This window comes from Pagrus major, chromosome 10, assembly GCF_040436345.1.
Source record: "Pagrus major chromosome 10, Pma_NU_1.0".
NCBI lineage: Eukaryota > Metazoa > Chordata > Actinopteri > Spariformes > Sparidae > Pagrus > Pagrus major.
This window is the reverse complement of record NC_133224.1, coordinates 10956416-10975677: the sequence shown is the minus strand read 5'-3', so window position 1 is coordinate 10975677 and position 19262 is coordinate 10956416. Positions and strand designations below refer to the sequence as shown.

Here is a 19262-nt window from a genome sequence, read left to right as displayed (position 1 = left end):
GAGCTTGTCCGGGCTCAGACTACAGGAGTTTAAGGGCAATTTAATGCCAGTTCTCTCCAGTTGAAGGAGAAAACTGGTCCGGGACCTGGGTTGGTATTATTGTTGGGCCAAGATTATCAGCCGAAAACCTCTCGAACATTAGTTTTTAGATGAACTTTAAAGTCGTGTGTGCAAACATAAGAGAAGAACAGGCGTGTACTGATCAAAAAGAGCCAATTGCCCGTCTAGAAGTCCTACAGTTCAAGAATATATAGGGTTAAAAAAAGTCACATAGTGTCCCTTTCACTTTTTCACTGATAGGTAAGCTGAGCTAAGCTACCTTAGCACATTTACCACACAGACAAGAGAGTGGTATTGTCTTCTCGTCTAGCTTTCAACAAAAAACCAAGTAACGCTTAGTCTGTTTCCTGAAATGACAAACTATTTGTTTAAAGCCACATGTTGAAATTGATAAAAGTGATGAACAAGATGTTTAGCTAAATGTAATAGTTAAAAATGTTTTATATATAAATAATTAGCTTAATATAGCCTAATGGATAAACAGTTTAAATAGTTAGCTAAACATAATGGATGAAGAGTTGAATAGTTAGCTAAACGTCATGGATAAAGTGTAAAGAGTTAGCTAAAAATAAAGTATAAAGAGTTTATATCAAAATATCAATATAGTATTTTTTATATAAATGAGCAAAATAGGCTTTAATGGATACACAGTTGAAATAATTAGCTAGTGCGATTTTTCTAAATAAATCGAGACAGTAACTAAAGTAAGTACTAAAAATGATGGCTTCATTCTTTCTTTCAAACCTGAGGGTCCAATGAAAATATCAGTCATGTGCTTGTAATCTATGGTACTGTCAACATGTTTGCTTTCATGTGTAGTGTAAGTGACCACAGGGTTGTGTTTTGGTAGGTAAAACAAGGTTTCTTGTGTGTCATTAGTCGGTGCAATCTTTGCTAAAAATCAGTTTGGAGTCACAAGATGTTTCTTTTTGAATCAGACACCAGACGCAAAACTGCACCGTCTGCATTTCTCCTTATATTGTTGTACTCTGGCGCCTCCTGCTGGTCAAACAGAAGAACACACCAAGTGGGAAAAGACTGAGGAGAATCTGAGCCCCAACTGACAAAGTCATCAATGTTTATTCTCCTTGCTGGAGGCAGATGTCAGGATAAAAACCGCCAGGCCTCTCTCTCCTTCTCTTTGCACAAAAAATCTCTCTTTTCTCTTCCAGACAGAGGGAATCAAGCCAGATGATTTCACGTGGGAGGCCTTCCAGAAGTTTCTCAACAGCCTCTCTCTCCGGCCCGAGATCCAAAGCATCATGGAAGAAAGGTGTGTGACGCGTAGATAACACTTTCACCAACACATACTGTGATTTCCATTATTTTTATTTCCTTTTGCTCGAATAAAATGCCAGTACCCCTCAGTAAATTCAATCATATTGATGTTTGTTTTCAGTACACTTTTCTCTTTTGCTCCAGTGGCTCTAAGAGGAAACCGTTCATCTCTCTGGACCAGTTGATGGACTTCATTAACCACAGGCAACGAGACTCCCGACTGAACGAGGTGCTGTACCCGCCGCTGAAAAGAGAGCAGGTCCGACAGATCATAGAGAGATACGAGACCAACACCAGCCAACTGGAGAGAGGTTTGTATTTTGTTATTTTGTATTTTCCTGTTTACTTTTCAGTCCTTTAAATGTTAATATCCGGAGCATGTGATCTTTATTTGCGAGACTCTTTGTTGAAATAACGCAGTCAACCAGCACAGTGAATATAAATCAGCCCTCATTGTTTTTATCTTTGATGTGTTCCCAAAAGATCATCCAGTGAACTGACCAGGACAAACTGATATTGTTAAGCTTCTGAATCAAATAACCCCATCAGAAAAAGATTCAAGACACATGAATAATATTATTTTGCGAGACAACAACGTTTCAGTGTAGATGGAGCTACATCTGTTCGTTCCAATAACAGGTTTATCAGCTGCAGCAGTTCACGGATAATTACATGTTTACAGGAATGAATGATTTCTTTGACTGTTATTTCAGCAAAGTGGCCTGACTGAGGCCATGACCATTTCCCCCTTTGTGTAATATCCAGAACTTTTGCAAAATTGATGAAATGTCCTCCACATGTTCTTGTGCTGTGGTCATCGGTGGATAAACTGTACGAAACTAAGGGAACCAAAACAGACGGTTGGCTACCCTGAGCCACTCTGCTAGGACACTGTTAAGCCAAAATCTGTAAGATGATCCACGGTCCAGCCCACAGTGAGCTCCCTCTCCCTCCCGTCTGTCCTAAAACACAAGCCTTTTGCTCTTTTGGGTCAGTTCACTGCTGAAGCACATGACGCACGTTTAGTCCAGCATCTTCCAGTCCTTGGCCTTTGCATTAAGTCAATTATTCTGTTTGCCATGAGCAGATGGATGCAGGTCCAGCCAGTTAAACTTTCATAAAGAGTCGGTAAACACAACCTGTCTTCGTCTCTCTTCCAGACCAGATCAGTTTGCAGGCTTTCGCTCGCTATCTGGGAGGCGAGGAAAACAGCATCGTACCTCCAGAGAGGCTGGATGTCATCGACGATATGACCCAACCGCTGTCTCACTACTTTATCAACTCCTCACACAACACATACCTCACAGGTAAACATGCACATACCAGATCATGTGCAATATGATGTCTAGCTTTGTGGTTCATCTGTCTGATCCAAACCCGAACGCTTTGTCTCTCTCCAGTGGGTCAGCTGACCGGTCTGTCGTCGGTGGAGATGTACAGGCAGGTGCTGCTGACCGGCTGTCGCTGTGTAGAGCTGGACTGCTGGAAGGGCCGGCCGCAAGACGAGGAGCCCTACATCACCCACGGCTTCACCATGACCACTGAGATCCCCTTCAAGGTGGTTGTCACCGCTTTTTAGCATTCACATGTTATTTTGTTGTGCATTCAATCACCCTTGACTATCGCCCTTACAGTTTCTATTTAGTTTAATTGCAACACCTGTCTCCAACGCACAGGCATAGATTTGGGCTCTTTTGAAAGGTTATAAGCTGAATTTTTGTCCCCAAATGTTGTCAGATACAATTACAAACTACTGTTTTTAACTGCAAATATAAACCTGCAGATGACCTGCAACTGCCCCCATTGGCTGAAAAAAAACAATGTGACCACATCATACAGTCTCACATGGTCCAAATTCAAATTAGATAACAGTATCACTGAAAATGGACACTTACAATGTTTTTCTAAGGAAATATTCAGGCCCCTGGCAAAATTTTTTTTATTTTGTGACCTCAAAAACTCATTATAGTTCTTTATGTCCTTATTTAAACTCACGTTGTGCATATAAGATAGTAAAAAAACAAGTGCTTGGATAGAAAAACAACCTATTCAAAGAGCAGAACACATAAAACTACATAAACCTGCATAATTTGCAAGTTTAAGGGCTTTAAAACCTGATATAAACTATGTATTGCTGGATTTGAAATCTCATTGGCTACATGATGCATCAGGCATCCGGAGGCTGGCGAGTAAGTGGCTCAGGAGAGAGAAGAGAGAGTGGGTCACTTGTCTACATGATCCCTCTGTTGTAGGCTTGTAAGCTGGTATCTATTGAAACTCCCAACAGTCTGAGGAAATGTTCATTTCACCATGTGCTGACAGATTTTAATCAGACAGATTTTGTTTTATTCTCCTTTTTAATGTCCTCATTCCCTCTTGGACTGTAGGAGGTGATCGAGGCGATAGCAGAGAGCGCTTTCAAGACCTCACCTTACCCCGTCATCCTGTCCTTTGAAAACCATGTGGATTCGTAAGTCGTTATTTATTTATTTTTTTACAGTTTGCAGATCAGCTTGATGTGTTTAGAAGTAATGCAGATGCAAAATGCAAGGCTTTTATTGAAATATTGTCTCTATTACGTGTTGTTAAAATGGAAATGAGGAGTTTTCAGTTGATGGATTTGTTCCATTGTGGCAGGTTCAACTAATGTGTGTCTCTTCTCCTGTCAGGGCCAAGCAGCAGGCCAAAATGGCAGAGTACTGCAGGACCATCTTTGGAGACGCCCTGCTCATTGACCCACTGGAGAAATATCCGGTGAGACTGATCTGCAGTCAGATCTGACATGAACTTTGCATTATTGCACTTACACACCACTTGATCTGTTCATTTAATATACTATTTCAAGGTCTATTTTGAGTCTGAAATGAATTCATTTTGAGTCATCCTGTCTCAGTGCTGTTCCTCAAGGAAAATTAGCAACACACTAATATCCTTTCACTCCACAGTCATGGTGTGAATCAGCTTGCAAACCATCAAATATGATCAAACAGCGTGTGATATGCCCATCAGCTCAGGATAATTTTGTACTAAAACACATCTTGTGATGCTTTTGACATCATGAAGCTCTCTGTAGTAACATCTGGGGCTTGCTTTATTCTCAAAAGTAATTATGATTAATAATTTATAATATTTATTTCAACAGTTACTTCAAGTAACTTGAATGAATATAAAACAAACAAATTGGCTGGACCAAAACATGCATGGCTAAGAAGAAATAGTTGATTTTCATGACTTCAGAGTTACTTTATTAGGAAGTGTTCGTTTTTTCAATAAAAGCCAATGTGGCACGCAGCACTTTCGATATATATTTAGTTTGTGATTTCATTTGGCAAAAGAATATACAACAGAATAAAACTGGGCAAAATACACAGTAAAAAGTGCATTTGTTCCAAATGCATAAAGATTGTTGCATTATCCTGTTTTTCATCATTATGTCTTTCCTGTGGCTTTAGCTGGAGCCCGGGCAGCCGCTTCCCTCACCACAAGAGATGATGGGGAAGATTCTCATCAAAAACAAGAAGAAGCACCACCACCACCGACCCTCGAGTGGAGGCAGCATACGACGCAGAGAACAGGAGGAGCAGTCGTCACCTCACAATGGTGAGCGCAGACAAACACCAGTGTTTGGAGTAGGGCTGGGCGATATGGCCAAAACTGTTATCACGATATGTTTTTTTATATTGATCGATGTCGATAATTATCACAATATACAGTATATTTAACAATAATAATGTTCAATTGACAGTTTAATACACTTTAATGCCTCCTGTTCTGTAAGACCTGATGTGGTTCGGACGTGCGACCATGAATTTATCATCGTTATCGTGGAGAATTTTATCATGAAAATGATCGAGATCGTTTTATCGCGATGAAGAACTTTTGCTTCTCATATTTGTGTAAAAACAAGATTTTAAAGGTACCAGAATGTGAGCTGATCACTTGCTGTTGTCTGTGTAGACTGTCCTTTGAATGACAGTTATGGAAGTCAGCTCCTGTCCAACGGGGAGGAGAAGCTGGCTGAGAGGATGGTCAAAGACTTGGAGCCTCGCAAGTCCTTAGGTGGGTTGAAGAAGAATGGAGGTACTGATTGGAAAGGGTGTCGGCATAGTGTACATTTTTGCACAAATTGTTTTCATTCTGTCCTACTAGGAGGTGAAGGAGAGAGCGAGGAGGACGATGAGGACGAAACGGCGACGGAGAAAAAGCCGAACTCTGACGAGGTAAGAGCCTTCAGAGACGGGACTGACATGCGGTTGTCTGACTGGCTGATGATGAGCTGATTGATTGATGGGTGGTATCTGCCTTCCTCAGGGTACAGCCAGCAGTGAGGTAAATGCTACAGAGGAGATGTCGACGCTCGTCAACTACATTGAACCGGTCAAGTTCAAGACTTTCGAGGTGGCGAACAGTAAGTGTGATAAAGAGAGAAACCAAGACAGGATGTGACTTTGTGTTCAGAGAAATTATGAAGTGAAAGAAAAAGTGTGTGTGTGTGTGTGTGTGTGTGTGTTTGTGAGGGGGGTGGACAAGCCTCGTTAGTCCTAAGCACCTCTCCCATGTAGCTCATTAGGCAGAAAGGCCGGCTGCGTGGTCTCATTTGTGCTTAATGATCAGTTTTGTCATGCAGACATGTCACACGCAGATTATCTTAATTGATTTCTGTACCCGTGTAGATTTTCGGCATTCTGTCTCATTTTGATCTCAGTCTTCGTCTGAGTTTTTCACTCCCTCTCTGTGTCCACCAGAGAGGAGGAAGTTCTTTGAGATGTCATCATTCGTGGAAACGAAAGGAATGGACACCCTGAAGAGCTCCCCCGTCGAGTTCGTCGAGTATCCTTTTGAAGCTTGTCATCGCTTTAAGACTTGGGCCTCTTTCTAGGAATACAGTTTATGTACACAAAGCCTTAAAGGTTCAATATATGAGATTTTGAACATTAATATAGCAGCAAATAACTTTTTTCTGTGTAAGGATACAGTGCAGAGAATGAAGTCGTAATCTCTCTGTGTGTACCTCTTTCAAACTAAAAATAAGAGTGTACCTCTTTCAAACTAAAAATAAGAGTGTACCTCTTTTAAAGTAAAAATAAGAAACTGTGCTTTCAGTTTACTATTTATACTATCAGAGATATACTTGACTCTGGCTTATACTTGTACTTCATCTTTTGCTCAAGATATACTTAAAACAATGTGAATTTCTTTGTTTTATGTGTAGTCCACTGATAATGTATTTAACTTAGTTAACTTCAAGTCGAGTCTACTAAGTAGTACAGTTAAAGGTATGTTACAAGTATAAAAATCAAATATAAAAAATTAAACCCTAAGTATGCTGTGAAGTTCACTTAAAGAAAACTTACAAGTATACTTGCAGTATAAAACTAGTAAACCAGTAGTTAAATGAGGGTACCCTTTAGAGTGTTTATGAACTAAAAAGTGTGCTGGGAGTATATAACTAGTACCTACAGGTCCACTTGTAGTAAAGTTCACAGTATAGTTGCAGTGCTAAAAAAACATAGATGTAAACTAGTTTAATCAAAAAGTGGGCCAATTTAGTCCCAGGAAGTGTTGAAGTAATACATTTACAAGTATGCTGCTAGTACATTGATATTAGTGTCCTGATTACATACATAAGGTATACTTGGGACACGAACTTGAACTTTAGTTTACTTATAGAAGTTAACTTTAAGTAAGCAAATGTGTTTACGATGACCTGCGAGGTAAATTTGCTGTTTTTGTCAATGGAGTGCGGTGGCTTTGAGGAGAGCGATATAGAGATGTGACCAACACGCCCTTTTGTTTTGGTCTGAGATGCTGAAGTTCTGGTGTGACATCTAGTGGTAGTAAACATAAAACAAAGAACCTCTGAATGTTTTGTTTGGATCTTAACAGCACTCCTCCAGGTACAATAAGAATCAGCTGAGCCGAATCTACCCTAAAGGGACGAGGGTGGACAGCTCCAACTACATGCCTCAGCTATTCTGGAATGTGGGCTGCCAGATGGTGGCGCTAAACTTCCAGACCCTCGGTAGGTCCTGCTACTGTATTTCTCCTTACATGGCCTAGCTTGGGCATAAAAACTAGGCCTGCAGAGTATCTTTAAGGAGTATATAATATGCACAGTTACCAGAAGAAATTGCGTTATTTGGAGTGTTCCCTTCATTTTTACTCTCGGAGCAACTCCTAGGAAGTTTTCCGATTCAGTTTCAAGTAATATAAATAAGGTCTTTAGGTCTTTCTGTAGCTGGCAGATACTGTAGTGTTGATAATTTAAAGAGTCTCCTCAGCTTTATAACTAATTCAAGACTCTGGGAGGTCAAGTTAAAGCATCTCAGTCTTTAAACTCCCTCTAAATCCCTCCCTTCCCATTTATTTCTCATGTTCTTTCTCCCCTCTCTCTCAACCAGACCTCCCCATGCAGCTGAACATGGGTGTGTTTGAGTACAACGGCGGCAGCGGCTACCTGCTGAAACCAGAGTTCATGAGGAGGACGGATAAACACTTTGACCCTTTCACAGAAAACATAGTCGATGGAATAGTCGCCAACACTGTCAAAATTAGGGTACGGATAAAATCATTTGGACGTTACATTTCTTTCTCTGTACGAGTTCTTATAATGAACATGTATAATTTAAACATCCACCAGGTGATGTCAGGCCAGTTCCTGACAGATAAAAAGGTTGGCGTCTACGTGGAGGTGGACATATTTGGACTTCCTGCTGATACAAAGAGGAAGTACAGAACCAAAACATCCACTGGGAACTCTTTGGACCCTGTGTGGGATGATGAGCCGTTTGTGTTCAATAAGGTAACTCATGCACACAAACCACAATTTTGTCTTTTAAATCTTTTTCTCACCTTTTATTTTTCTGTCCTTTGTTAACTTTTACATACTCTCATGGTATCACCACCCGTCTCTCTCCAGGTGGTCCTCCCCACACTTGCCTCTCTGAGGATAGCCGTGTTTGAAGAAAACGGCAAGTTTATTGGACACCGGATCCTCCCCGTGTCTGCCATTAGACCTGGTGAGACATTAGACACACACAAACACACACACACACATAATGTCAAGCATTTAACCTTTGTCTGCACTCATTGTCCGACACCAATGGACAGCAGTCGTTTATTCCTTTCTTGACTTGTTCCTTCCGTCTAGGCTACCACTACATCAACCTGAAGAATGAGTTGAACCAGCCGCTCCTCCTGCCCTCTCTGCTGGTTTACACTGAAGCTCAGGACTACATTCCTAATGAACACCAGGGTAGGAACACCACATTAACTTTCAGCGATCTATTTAAACTGTTTATTCATACTGTTGTCTTCTCTGCTCGTTTGCTAACTAGTACTCACGCTATCTGAATTGACAACACGTGGATTTAAAAGAAATAGATTTTTTGTGAAATGAGCTTATTCGCTTTCTTTCCAAGAGTTCGATGGGAAGCTCGACACCACCCTCGTGTTTGTAGGGTCAATTTGTAGAGACAGTTGGCAGCCTGTTAGCTTAGCTCAGCATAAAGACTTGAAACGGGGGAAATAGATAGACTTGGACTTAAGCTCTGCCACTGCCCAGATTATGTGACTGTGTTGTGATTGTGTGAATATTCATGGGCACTCTGCCTTATTTGTTTTGTTTTGTGTGTGTGTGTGTGTGTGTGTGTGTGTGTGTGTGTGTGTGTGCGTGCGTTCTCAGAGTATGCAGAAGCTCTGACCAACCCCATTAAGCACATCAGTCAATTGCACAAGAGAGAGACACAGCTGGCTGTTTTGCTAGAGGACAACAACGAGGTAAGACACACCTATTCTCTCTTTAGCCAGCAGTAAGTCGCTGTGTGATGGGCCTACAGACTCACTCTCAATCACTCACGTTCATCCTTTTCTCCAGCACATCCCCAACCAACCCAAAGAGGGAGAGACCAGGAGAGATAGTGAGGTCATTCCAGGAGGTCAACCCCCTTCACCCTTCAACCCCCTCCCCCCATTGGAACCCTCACCTGACATCATCAAATTACCTGCACCAGGTACAATGTTGTCTCTTGAACGAGGGTAATGGGTTGCCAGTTTGTTATGCTTACGTTAGCTAACATGATATGTCCATGTATGTCTCTTCACTGCGAACATATCCATTGTAGTCTGATCATTTTTCACTTGTCTCCAGGAAATTCCAATCTTCAAGTGAAACATTTATTTTTTAGCTTTGTTGTCTAAATCTCCAAAAACATAAACTCCTCTTCAGTTAAATCTTAAAGGTGCACTATGTTTAGATTTGGCTTCCTGTCTTATTCATATTTCGAACAGAAAGGGGGCACCAGAGTAACCACTAACTGCTGCTAACTGTAGCTGTTGTTAACTAGTTAGCTCGGTTAGCCGCCCAGACTGGAAGCTCAGAGCACCGGGGTTAGCTGGTTAGTATGCTAACTCCAGTGGACATCTCTGCAACACAATACGTAGATGTCATGACGTGATGTTTTGAAGTTAAAGTCTTACATATTACACCTTTTTTTAAAGCTTTTTTTAAAAAAAAAACTCTTTTCTTTGTAAATTTTATTAGCCCGCTCAATATCTTCCATTTCTGAAAAACGTATTTTCACTTCAAGATTAACTTATGTTTAACCAAAGCCATGCACACTGTTTTTTCATGTGTGGTTCACTTTCCCATGTGTCCATTTCACACATTTCACACTGTCTGTGTGCTTCTCCTGTGTGTTTGTTTTTGTTTGTTTGTTTGTTTGTTTGTTTGTGTAGCCCAAAGTCAGAAAGAAGACCTCATAGCCACTGTCCTGGCAGGTAAGGTCATTCCAACACATTCATCGCCACACAGAGATAAGTGAAAACATTTGTGTGTCACATAGAGCTGCATGCAGGATATATACAATATTTAATGTGCATTTTTTGTAAAGTTAAGGTTAGGAGTGGTTTGTTTTCAGCAAGATTTTCACTGCATGTCTGTTTGTCTGTCTGTCTCTCAGAGATCCATGCCCACTCAGTAGAGGAGTTGAAGCAGCAGAAGCACTATTTGAAGCTGCAAAAGAAACACAGCAAAGAACTCAAAGAGCTGCGTAAGAAGCACCTCAAGAAGGTAACGACACAGACGGAAACGGCTCCACATAAACAACTGATGTCCATTGTGTTTGCAAAAGATGCATAAAAATCACTTCTTCTTGCCTGTGCGCTGCAAAATAAATGAGTTTCTGATTATGTGCGTTTGCAGGTGTGGAATCTGAGTAAGGAGCAGAAGAGTCGGACTAGCCAGATTCAATCTGACACCCAGAGGAGACGCAGTCAGATGGAGAAACACCTGAAACGTAGCATCAAGAAAAAGTAAGGATGGATTTATAAAGACGAGATAAGATGATCTAAAGAAGTATCATTAAATTAGAGCTGCGACGAGTATTCGATTTTGTCAACTGTTAAATTAATCTTCAACTATTTGAGAAACTACGTCATAATTTTCTGATTCCAGCCTCTTGAAGGTGCGATCTGCAAGAATTTTAGTTGAAAACATTGAAAAAAATAAACAAATTATCAATAGAATATGAAAAATGATTCATTGAAGTTAGCATGCTAACCAGCTAGCCCTGCCGCATCCCGGTCCAAAGCAGCCCCCCAGTTGTTTTTCTGAATTCAAAATACAACACAAATTGCCCTTTTAAACGTGAATACTTTCTGGTTTCTTCCCTTCTCAACATTTTAATTGACATTGAAAATAAGTGTTAGTTGCAGCCAAACATTAAAGGGAAAATAGGGAAGTGTGACCTCATTTTGTATGTTGTTGTGTGTTTGTGTGTGTGTGTGTGTGTGTGTTCAGCGAGCCCCAGGAGCCGGTGCAGCGTGAGCTGACAGCGTTGGATCAGGAGTTCGAGAAGCAGAAGGTCCAGCTGAGGGAGTGGCAATTGCAAGAGCTGCTGAAGCTCCGACAGCAGCTTCACCTGCTGGAGAGAGAGAAGCAAAAAACACACCTGAATGAGGTACCAACACACACACGTGTATGAAAAGTGTCAATTCTACCCCTCCGCCCGACGTTTAAACACTCAAGGTGACATAGTTGGAAAACACTATGTCCCTCGTTTGAATTGTTAAATATACTCAGAGTTCATCATCAGCTGACCTCTGAGAAACTTTGTGGCACTTCGGTACATCTGCACAGTGGTTCACTGACAGGTCGTCGTCTGCTGCTGTGTGTTTTTAGGCCTTCCAGAAGTTAAAGGAGATGGCGCACGAATGCCAAGCAGCTCAGCTGAAGAAGCTCAGGGAGATGTGCGAGAAGTGAGTGCAGCAATTTCACCTTGTACGGCCGAGTAACCAAAGTTGGGGGGGTAGGACGCAGGAGTCAGTGAGAGAGTGACTTTCTGCTTGTAGTTATAATCATGGTCTAATTGTTAGTTTTTGGCACAGTGTTGATTGTAAAGTGATTCAATTCACCAGAAGGTATGTCTGACTCTAACCCTCACCCCGTTTGTTTGCAGGGAGAAGAAAGAGCTCCAGAAGATCCTGGACAGGAAGCGACAAAACAGCATCAGCGAAGCCAAGGGCCGCGACAAAGACAAGGCTGAAGTGTAAGCAACGTGTCTGGAATTGGAGATGTTTATTGGATGTTTGTGCAGTCGGGTCTTATTTTGATTCACACTTCTTTCCTCTATCTCTCTCTGCAGGGAGTTGAATGAGATCAACAGGAAACATATTCAAGATTCGGTCTCCTTAATCCGCGGGGTAGGTACCCACTCGGGCTCCCACGCACACTCTTATCACCAATGGTCCTTGAGAATTACCTACTTTTTAATGCGTTTTTCTGCCATTGTCATCAACTTCACTTCACTCCTCTCACACATTATCTTCTTCTCCCTTCCTCCCTTATTTGCCTCCTCCCTTCCCTTTCCGTGTCTTTTCTTTTTGTACTGTTTTCTCCTGAAATCTTCAACGCCCTCCTCCTATTTTTTTATTCCTACATCCCCTCAATTTGCTCTTCTTGCCTCAGCTGGAGGAGGCTCAGACCAGGAGGCAGGACAGGCTGATGGTGAGGCAGCGGGAGGTGCAGCAACACATAGACGAGGAATTCCCAGTGGTGAGCAAAAAAACACATTGACTGACTCGCAGGCGCATTTAACTGCTTTCATTTAACCCATAAGAGAGCAGAGGCAGCTTGGTTGGACTCCAGTCTGCCCTTCAAAGGCACAACACAGCCCGGTTACACCTAATATCCCGGAGAAAAAAACAGCTACAGCTAGAGCAACAGAGCCATAAGCCAGAGCAGTAAACCATGATTCAGTGGGAGCTAACAAGCTAACATTTAATCTGAGCTCTGATCCGCTGTCACGTTAGCTAGCTTAGTGCGACATCACCATTTCGTTGCTCTATCTGGTTGCAGGTCTATCTAATTGCATTGACTACTTCACATTTGCGACACGATGCCATGTATAGAGATATATTTTGAAAACTTTCCCATTCTACCAGTCTTTATGCTAAGCTAAGCTAATCACCTGCTTGTCTTAGCTAAATAATGAACGTACAGACATGAGAATGATCAATCTTGTCATCTAACGCTCAGCAGGAAAGGACATATTTTAATATCTTCCTGATCTTTCTTAACCAGCTTCAGTCTCAGTTGGAGCGGGAACTGGAGGAAGAGTATCAGCAACTACCGGAGGAAATCTGCCAGCACCTTCAGCTGGAGCTCCAGAACAAAGGTCTCCGAAAGGACGCCCTGTTCTCGTCCTTGTCCAACAACAGCAGCCCTACCCCCAGCTCCGGCTCGGGCCCGCCCTCCAACTGCTCCACGCCCTCGTACCCGTCAACGCCCAATCGGAGCACCTGGAACAGGAGCATGGACAATAGCACTGCCTCGTTGGCCGATTCCACTTCCTCGTCCACTGCTACCTTCCTGTCTGAGGCGGAGATGTCGTTCAGTTAAAATTATTGTAAAAAGGAAAATACATACATTCAACTGGGGTCTATAATGATTATAATGTGGGATAGTAATGATATTAATTATTAACTAATTTTATTCCTGTTTTTTATTACAGACTGTTTTTGTTCTTGTCTACAGAGCTATATTATTTTTTATTTTGCTGTTTTTGTCAGATGACACATCATTTGTTGGAAGATTTCATAAGGATCGTAACCAAACTTTTTTCTTTTATAATTTTTTTTTACATGTTCTTGTCTCTTTGTCTTGCTTTTATGTTCTTCGGTACTTTTTTCTTTGCATCATTCCCATTTTTCTTTTTGTCTGGTCAGTAAGCTTTTACCATGAGCTTTATGTTGACACTGTTTTTGCTGAAGTCTTTCTGTTTGTAACACCTTTAACTTCTTTTTTTTTTTTAACTCTTTGTGAGCTTTAAACTGCTGAGAGAGGAACAGGGTTATAAAAAGTTGTAACTTACATACATTTGGCCCATGCAATTACCTAAATGGTGGGATTCCCACCACAAATATCAAGAGGGGATATAAATGAAAACAGGGCTGAATTTTATCCAAATTTAATTTTAGAGACCTAAAAATAAGTTTAAAAGCTAATGTGTCAGCTGTAATGGCGGTTGCTGACCAGCAAGAGGCGCTGCAGCCTCAGCTGTGTGTGTTTTTTAAATTGGTGGTTTGAGCTTTCCAGTCATCGAGTCTGATTATCCTGTTATACTGTACCCAGACACACACTCATTCACACACCTGTGTCGGGAGGATCTGCAGCGTCATCGGTCGGAATAAAGTCTGCGGCCTTTAACCTCCAATCAAAATCCAGACAAGTTGCATTGTGGGCCATCTGGACGGAAATGAGTGTGTGTGTGTGTGTCTGACGGTGACTAAGGGAGAGTTTCAGTGATGTAAGAGTCACTTTCTTTCACACACACACACTTGACTGTATTTTCTACTGTCTATGATGAGGTGTACTTTCCACACACACACACAGCCACAGCTTATTGGTTCAGAGGCCGAAAATCTGAAAAATCCTCATCCCATCCAATCTACCCTCTGTCTGAAAAACATAACACACACTTTATGGAATTGCAGTTTACTTAACTCTGCACGGTTATTTGTGTGTGTGTGTGTGTTTGTGTTTGTGTCTGGATGACACATCTGCTTTTCGGGGCAGTAATACTTCCTGCTAAATGGAAAGAGCTCTCTCAGCGTGTGTTGGTGCAGTTAGTTTGCCACTTTCGCAGCCTGGAGAAAGACGTCATACAGTGTGCTAAATAACAACACAGTCTTCAGATGGTGACTTAAAGCTGCACTGTGACACTTTAATGCAGCCATGCACTAACATTGTTTGTCTAAATCACCAAAATGAGGCCAAAACATGAGGGCATTCCTTCACCGTCTCGTTGAAACACTGTATATTTGCTCAATTAGAACCGGTTTAGTGTCTAACAGCTTAGAAAGTGACCACTCAGGCAAAAACTTTCACTTTAGCTCTGCAGAAGTGAGTTTTCTGATGCTTAAATTTCACCAAAGCCTCAAAATTCAAAGCATTACCTCTAACTGCCATGAGGGGCTGTCATGTGTCACTATGAAAACAGTCAGTGAACATAGAGTAGGAACAGCTTACGTATCTTTAACTTTAAAATGTCCCACATGGCTCCCTCAGTGTCTTAGATACTAGCTGAATATTGAATGTGGGATTGTGATGCACAAACTAAACGGTACTTTGAGTTGAATGCACCTGTTTTTGTCTCTGTCAGAACTTCCTCGCTTTATTTTCATCCATTACAGGAGACATTTCTTTTTCTTTTTTCTTTTTTACTGCAACATGTTGATGTTTTCCCTCCTGTCTCGTCCGCTTCGAGGGGTAAAATGATGGCACTCTATGTTTATGTATTCTGTGTATATGTTTAGTTTTACGTGAATTTTACTACTGACCACAAGTGCTGAAGAGGGATGGAGGTCAGGAGAGGCTGAGGGGAGAAAGAGGAGTGAGTTTATTTTACTTTTCAAAGAAAAGATTTTTAGATGAGCGAGCCCCGTCTCGTCCTCTCCCACCTCCCTCCTTCAGTGAGTGCTGGCTGCCTGTCTGTCTGATTATTCCCCCTCACACACACTTTGTAAACTGTCATCTATTTAAATGGAATTTTAACAACTTTTTCTTTTGTGGTTATTTAAGTTTTTAGTGATTCAAGAAACTACCTTTATCGATTAATCCAAACAATTTGCAGGCTGTAATATATAGGCCCTGTTACAAATTCAAACCCAGTTGAGAGAATACATGTTGGCATTGTATGTTTCTGCAACCCATGGATATGTGGAACTGTACATTTCATAGGCTATGATTAGGTTCAGAAATCAATTGGTAAGAATTCGGAAGAGATCTTGTTTTGGCTTAAAGTTTATGAAATGTCATGACATGTTGACAATATCTAGTTTTGGTGCTACAAATGCGACTTGAAAATGTCCCGACGCCTTGTTTTGATTCTTGTTTGGTTGCCCCAAACACATCTGGAAAATATCCTGACACCTCATAATTCTGGCTTTGTTGCCATAAACACATCTGGAAAATGTCCCAACATCTCGTTGAACAACATCTAGTTTTGTTGCCGCAAAAGCATCTGGAAAATGTCCTGACATCTCATTTAAAATCTGCAGCTTTGTTGGCACAAAGATCGCTTGAAATTGTCCAAAACTCTCTAAAATGACTGGTTGAAACAGGAAGTGAACAGCGTCCTCTTGCTTGGCAGTGCAGCCGTCTGGCCCAGATGTCGGCTCATACTGTACATTTAATGTGATCGTTATGTTGCGCATTATGGAAATGTCAGTGATGCATACAAAACCTGCAAATTGAATGTATCCGTTGTTTGCACAAAGTCACTCTGCATCTTAAAGCATTTTAATGTGCTTGAACTGATAGTGGAGCTCTGTTTTGTACTGTGGCACGGCTTCTCAGGTTGGATCAAGAAAGTAACGTAAAGCCAGTAACAGTTATGAAATCACTGTTTTAACTTACAGGTCATCAGTAGGACAGCGACATCAACACACACCTGCTGGGGTCAGCACTTTAAATGGAGACGCTGACCTTCTGATCTGTGATAATTGAACAGTCCATGATTGCCAGCGCGTTCACCTCCTGCTCTCAGTGTGCCACACTGCACTACAGTGTGTCAATGGTTTTCATCAGCTGTCTCATATTGGACACTAATCTATCCAGTGTGAGTATTGACTTTATACAGTGGAGACGGAGGTGAAACTACCGCTAGTCTTCTCCAATCAAAAGGTTTATTTTCCCCAAAAAGTCGACACATTCCTGAAAGGCTGTCTGTTTAGGGTCATTCCAAGTCCAGTGGCCGAGTATCCAAAGTGACATTTGTCAGATTTGAACATCATAATCAGGCTTTTTCTTTCAGTCTGAGGTGAAACATCCATTTTCACATTACAACCCTTTTCATCTGATACTCTTTTGCACTTTTCTCACTCTGTTTTGGTTGCTTGTATCAATACAACCACTTTCCAATGATTATTGCTTTTTCTGTCAACATCAGTTGGTTCTGTTTGTGAGGTTCAGTGGCTGTTGGCAAAAGAGTCGTTGAGCACATTTGACAATTACATAGGAAAGATTTTTTTCTTTATTTGGTATTATTTGCACCAAAATAAGTTTTTTAATACTGGATGTTAAAGGTCATCACATAAATGAGAAGCAGACATTTTTTAAGCACCTAAAAACCTGTCAACTCCTGACTTTAACTTGTCCTTGAGATAAATTGTAAAACGTAATTTTTCACCAAAGCGTCGCATCCACTGGTGATACATCAACTGGCACGCGTCAGATTTTCTACACAAAACTGAGGTTTCTCCAATGTGATAACTGCATCTGCAGCACAGTTATATACTATTACAATCTATTTTCTCAGGTGCAGAAGAGATGTGCAATATTACAGCCCAGTAATGCAAAATGTGTCATCATTTCCTAAACCTAAACAAGGAGTGACTGAGGTCACCACAGTATGGATCTGTTCTCCACAGAGGTTAATGGGAAAGATTGGCATATAACCTGTGTGATGTGCACACTGCAGGAAATTTGAATACATGAAGTGTCTAAATATGTTTTCACTGGGATATAAAGATGATCACTTTCTAGTTTTAATCAGTAGAATATGGTTCATGTTCAGGGAGTACTTGACGTTTTGGGGAGTTTGATCTTATGTGACAAGAAGTGACACTAGTGTGATCAGTTAGCTCGTAGCTCTGAGACTGGAAGTAATGTACTCGATCGTTAGTGAGACAAAATGACTTTAATGATCCAAAATATACAAAAGTTCAGTTTTATTTTTATTCTCATGCTGTTGATTGAAATCCGACTTAAAGCTGCACTAATCAAAATTTTCAAAAACTGGAACTAATTACTGTTTCTGATTTGAAAGTCGTCGCACATAGTGGTGAACCTACAGTTCCACTGTGTTTAAGCATCTTTCAGGTTTTTGTTTTGTTTTGAACGCACCTCTTTACTATTTTGGTTGAGTCTCATTGAGTTTGTTTCCAGTCACAGCTAAAAATCTAATTTACTCACTTTATGCCACCTGTCCAGACAAAGTTAGCCAGTGGCTGGTGAACTACTCGAGAGTGTAGCAGCTAAAAAAGACAGATATTTCTCCCAGGAGTTGGAAACCAAAACAGTGTGGCTAAAAACTAAATTTGGATGACAACAATTTTTTGTCTATAGGCTACTATTTATCTGGGATAACTTAGGATAAAATGCTACATGCTAAATCTTTAGCATGTGCCCTGTAGGCCTTCACATTGTGCTATCTACCAGTCACAGAGTTACTCCTGGGATCTTGTCAGATTTGATGTAAAATGGGTCAAACTCTCAAAAAGCCAGTTTAATCCCTGAGAACAAAATTATGAGGCAACATATTTGCAAATCAGCATTTGAATCAGAATCTTTATTGACGTCCGCTGTGAACCGTGACACTACAACAGCCGGTATTCTCATCTCCTTTCTTCAGCTCTTGCTTGGCCAGTGCTGCTTTGGCACTCAGAGAGAAGCACAGTCAGTATGCTAACGTCGTTAGCCAGCTTCCTTTTCCACCAGAATGGAGCCCGGGGGTTGTTTCTTGTCAGTCGCGAGCTTTAACCTCTGTTATTTCCTGTCCCGTTTACATTTAACACACTCATTTAAGCAGGCAGACACGCACAATATCATACTCTCGCGCAAACACTGCAGCGTACTTTACCATTAGACTCAATGCTCACTTCAGCATCACACACACAAAGGCTCCTTGACTTTACTCTTATTACACATTTGGCGTGACTGGTCCCCCTCAGGCCCACCCTGAGGCCTCTGGCTGTCAAGGTTTTTCTCCCTCTTTCTCCCCCTCTGTCCCACTTGCCTTCCTTCAGTTTTACCCAATAATGAGTCCATCTTTCACTTTTGGATTAGTTCAAGTAATTAAAAGCAGCAGTCGTGTTTGTACGCTGCAGATAGTGAAGAAAGCATGCACTATACATTAGACAAGATATGTAGTGTGTTTTGTTGACACTGTGTATGTAGTGTATATGATTGTTGGATATAAAGGGAATACTATTCAATGATCTGGATGTAATATTTAATTGTTCTTTCATAATTAATATAAACTATATGGCTGAATATCAGTAATAAACTTAAAACTTCCTGTGATGGGCTGTTTTGTCTTTCTGTGTGTGATGAAGACACTAGACACGTCTTTTTTCCTCGAAAGATCAGACACATTTTCATCCCTGCTTCTGGTTTCTTTGTCATGGATGTGGTTCTCTGTCCTCTGACTCATTTCAGGCTTTCTGGGCTTTTACCTCCTTTCCACTTGTAATAAAAAAGTGTCCATTTTTTAACACGTTCTACTCTGCAATGTGTTTTGAGTTCATTTGATATGACAGACTCGTTTTTCACACTCTCTTTAATCCAGCGACAGGATTTGCAGAAAGTAAAGGGACTAAACTGAAAGAGAAACTTGTTATGGAATCCATCTTGCAGAAAGTTG

At 41.1% G+C, this 19262-nt stretch overlaps 1 protein-coding gene across 1 annotated transcript in view; it reads left to right on the top strand.

The window, feature by feature from the left end:
* Positions 1 to 18922, top strand: part of plcb3 (phospholipase C, beta 3 (phosphatidylinositol-specific)) — a 52409-nt gene extending 33487 nt beyond the window's left edge. The window contains exons 8-34 of the mRNA XM_073474499.1: positions 1233 to 1333; positions 1483 to 1649; positions 2499 to 2645; positions 2739 to 2896; positions 3726 to 3808; positions 4008 to 4092; positions 4791 to 4938; positions 5296 to 5397; positions 5488 to 5558; positions 5650 to 5746; positions 6084 to 6168; positions 7236 to 7360; positions 7740 to 7894; positions 7979 to 8140; positions 8258 to 8357; positions 8489 to 8593; positions 9023 to 9117; positions 9215 to 9350; positions 10075 to 10116; positions 10299 to 10408; positions 10541 to 10650; positions 11138 to 11297; positions 11519 to 11595; positions 11796 to 11885; positions 11982 to 12039; positions 12305 to 12391; positions 12920 to 18922. Coding sequence (XP_073330600.1) covers positions 1233 to 1333; positions 1483 to 1649; positions 2499 to 2645; positions 2739 to 2896; positions 3726 to 3808; positions 4008 to 4092; positions 4791 to 4938; positions 5296 to 5397; positions 5488 to 5558; positions 5650 to 5746; positions 6084 to 6168; positions 7236 to 7360; positions 7740 to 7894; positions 7979 to 8140; positions 8258 to 8357; positions 8489 to 8593; positions 9023 to 9117; positions 9215 to 9350; positions 10075 to 10116; positions 10299 to 10408; positions 10541 to 10650; positions 11138 to 11297; positions 11519 to 11595; positions 11796 to 11885; positions 11982 to 12039; positions 12305 to 12391; positions 12920 to 13237 — 3174 coding nt within the window. The 3' untranslated portion in view covers positions 13238 to 18922. The remainder of the gene's footprint in view (positions 1 to 1232; positions 1334 to 1482; positions 1650 to 2498; positions 2646 to 2738; positions 2897 to 3725; positions 3809 to 4007; positions 4093 to 4790; positions 4939 to 5295; positions 5398 to 5487; positions 5559 to 5649; positions 5747 to 6083; positions 6169 to 7235; positions 7361 to 7739; positions 7895 to 7978; positions 8141 to 8257; positions 8358 to 8488; positions 8594 to 9022; positions 9118 to 9214; positions 9351 to 10074; positions 10117 to 10298; positions 10409 to 10540; positions 10651 to 11137; positions 11298 to 11518; positions 11596 to 11795; positions 11886 to 11981; positions 12040 to 12304; positions 12392 to 12919) is intronic.
* Positions 18923 to 19262: the final 340 nt, after the last annotated feature.